Raw genomic sequence first — 2,500 nt, 5'->3', positions numbered from 1 at the left:
TCGTCAAACTGTGAGCCATACCTCCTGTTGAGATATCCCCAAGGATGGACAGCCGACGTTGAACTCGACATAGCCACTCTCAGTACCTGCTGCTGACTTTCCAGCATGTAGCCGCCAACGCTGTGCATATTTCCAAATAACCCCAGCGGATTAATCCACGCAGCCACGATCATACATGAAAAAATCGCCATTCCGCTAACCAATCACGTCATGACCTTGCTTGCCTCGCAGCACTCTAAGTCGCCACGTCAGCCGTGCAGGGGCGGCCCGAGCTCTGCCTCACCTGTGTATGTCCCCAGTCTGTCCTCACTTCGTACTACACCCAAGACCCGAGTGTAAAGTAATACCTGGCTTTACCTTAGTTCTCATTTTGTGTTAAATACTAAATCTTGACTCATTTCATTGTGCAATGAAGTTACTTTCTTGTATTTTGTTTTCACTTGTCAGTTATAGGTATTAATTTGCAGCCTATGAGTTACTACCGCCTGAAGATGATTTGCCTTCAGCCTCGCCGCTCGCCACGTGTCCTTTACCGCAGCGGTAGCGACCTCGTCTAGCAATATTGCTTTCAATCCATCGCCGCCAGTGGATGGGAACCCCGGCCATTCCCTGCACACAGCGGCTAATTTAGAAGCAACATGAAACAGACAGCATGTCACACCAAGAATATTAAATCTAGCAAATGTAATAAAACTAAATTATAATTATACAACGCAGGTCTTGCAGAGTACGACCTTTGAACAGGGCTGTTTTTTATGGAATGGTAGCAAGGCGGGTTATCCAACACAACCCGCTCGTCACAACCCTGAAGCCCTTTCAAAGTATGTAATTACTGCCTTTATCTATTATTTATCTATACATTTTTATATTTCATTGGTCATATTATTTTTTTCAACTTAATTGTCCTTTTTTTCTATTATAATGTTTATGTTTACTAGAGTGTCCATACACTTTAAAAGTAATAAAAATAATACAAAAGTAAAATATCAAAACCAAGAATAAAATGAAACGAAAACATTCAAGGAAATCCTAAGATCCTTCAAGTCTATATTCTCAAAAGTTACAATACATATAACACATCCCAACTGGCTTCTTGTAAACAATGAAAATCTATTTCTCTCTCTCTCGAAGACTTAAGAAACACGCGAAGGCGGCGTCCACCGAGGCCGGGCGCCCCGTGAACCACACAGATCAGACGAGCAAGCGACCCAAGAGAAAGTCTGGCGGCAAGACCATGGTTTTATCTCTTCGGTTGTCTTGTAAAATGTTTTAAATAAGATAAGTGAAAATATAAGTGAAACTTTCAACTATTAGAATCACTCGAAAATAAAACTGAGGCCGTAAAATAAACTTTAAAGAGCAAGAGATAAGTACAGCAAACTAAATAAAAAAAAAGGGATGAGATCCGCACAGGTGGCTGCCAATTACGCCCACAGATGGTGCGGAACCAGTGCTGCTTGTCAAGAGGGGTAACTATCCTAGTCTGAGCTCCCCTAACTAGTCGGATACATCACGTCCACTCCAGCTCTTTCCTCAGCGCCGGTCTTTCTCTCGCAATCTCGGCATCCGTTAACACTCGACACTGATATCACACATACACTGCTCCATATAATACGTCATGTTTTCTACATGATTTTAGATGGAGATTATGAAGGGAACCATGATTTAAAAATATGGAAGATATATAACCCAGCTATAATTATATATCACAATACTGAAATATGTAAGGTAGTATAAATCTATGCATCTTTTTATATAACCTAACATGCTTGTCACATATGCATCTCTACACACACACACACATATATATGGATATACATACATATATATATATATATATATATATATATATATGCATATTCGTATGCTAAACACGTGATTTGTACACAACCACTGGCCACCGTACAGTATGGCAGGCAGACTCTCTGTGGGGAGCCAAGGAGCAACCGCACTTCATCACTATTCTCGCTCCCTAAGTTCAATATCAATCATATTCTTGCAGGACCCAAATCTCGGAATCCTATAATATATATATTTATATATATACATACAGACACACACACACACACACACATATATATATATGAGTGTGTGTGTGTGTGTGTGTGTGTGTGTTTGTGTATGTATGTGTATATATATGTTTACTTATATATACACATACGTACTCATGTTTATGCGTACATGTCTCTGCGTGTTCATGTGTTTTTTTTAACTCTAAATATAATACAAACATTCTGGATAATAAATCCCAGTTTATAATCAACCTGATTTTATTTTCACCAACTCAGAATTTCTCCAGCCTCTCAACTTCATCTTTTCACTTTTCATCTTCCGGTTTTGCATCACGGCGAAATTTGTATGTTGCTCCTACATTAAAGCTGTTGGAGAAATAGATATAAATCAACAGATCACAATTATGGATGTGATGAGGTTATGCATATGATTAGTGAAGGTAAGAGTTTTGGTGATGACAATTTCAAAGTAGATCTTACGGTGGTGG

General features: G+C 39.3%; 1 protein-coding gene across 2 annotated transcripts in view; it reads right to left on the bottom strand.

The window, feature by feature from the left end:
- Window positions 1–2,252: 2,252 nt before the first annotated feature.
- LOC125046113 overlaps window positions 2,253–2,500 on the bottom strand; it is a 5,622-nt gene continuing 5,374 nt past the window's right edge. For both annotated transcript variants that reach the window (XM_047643755.1, XM_047643756.1), the window contains one exon: window positions 2,253–2,378. In XM_047643755.1, the coding sequence (XP_047499711.1) occupies window positions 2,318–2,378 (61 nt within the window). In that variant the 3' untranslated portion in view covers window positions 2,253–2,317. The remainder of the gene's footprint in view (window positions 2,379–2,500) is intronic.

The sequence above is a fragment of the Penaeus chinensis genome, chromosome 38 (genome assembly GCF_019202785.1).
Source record: "Penaeus chinensis breed Huanghai No. 1 chromosome 38, ASM1920278v2, whole genome shotgun sequence".
NCBI lineage: Eukaryota > Metazoa > Arthropoda > Malacostraca > Decapoda > Penaeidae > Penaeus > Penaeus chinensis.
The sequence above is the reverse complement of the archived record's forward strand: the minus strand, read 5'-3'. Positions and strand labels throughout refer to the sequence as shown.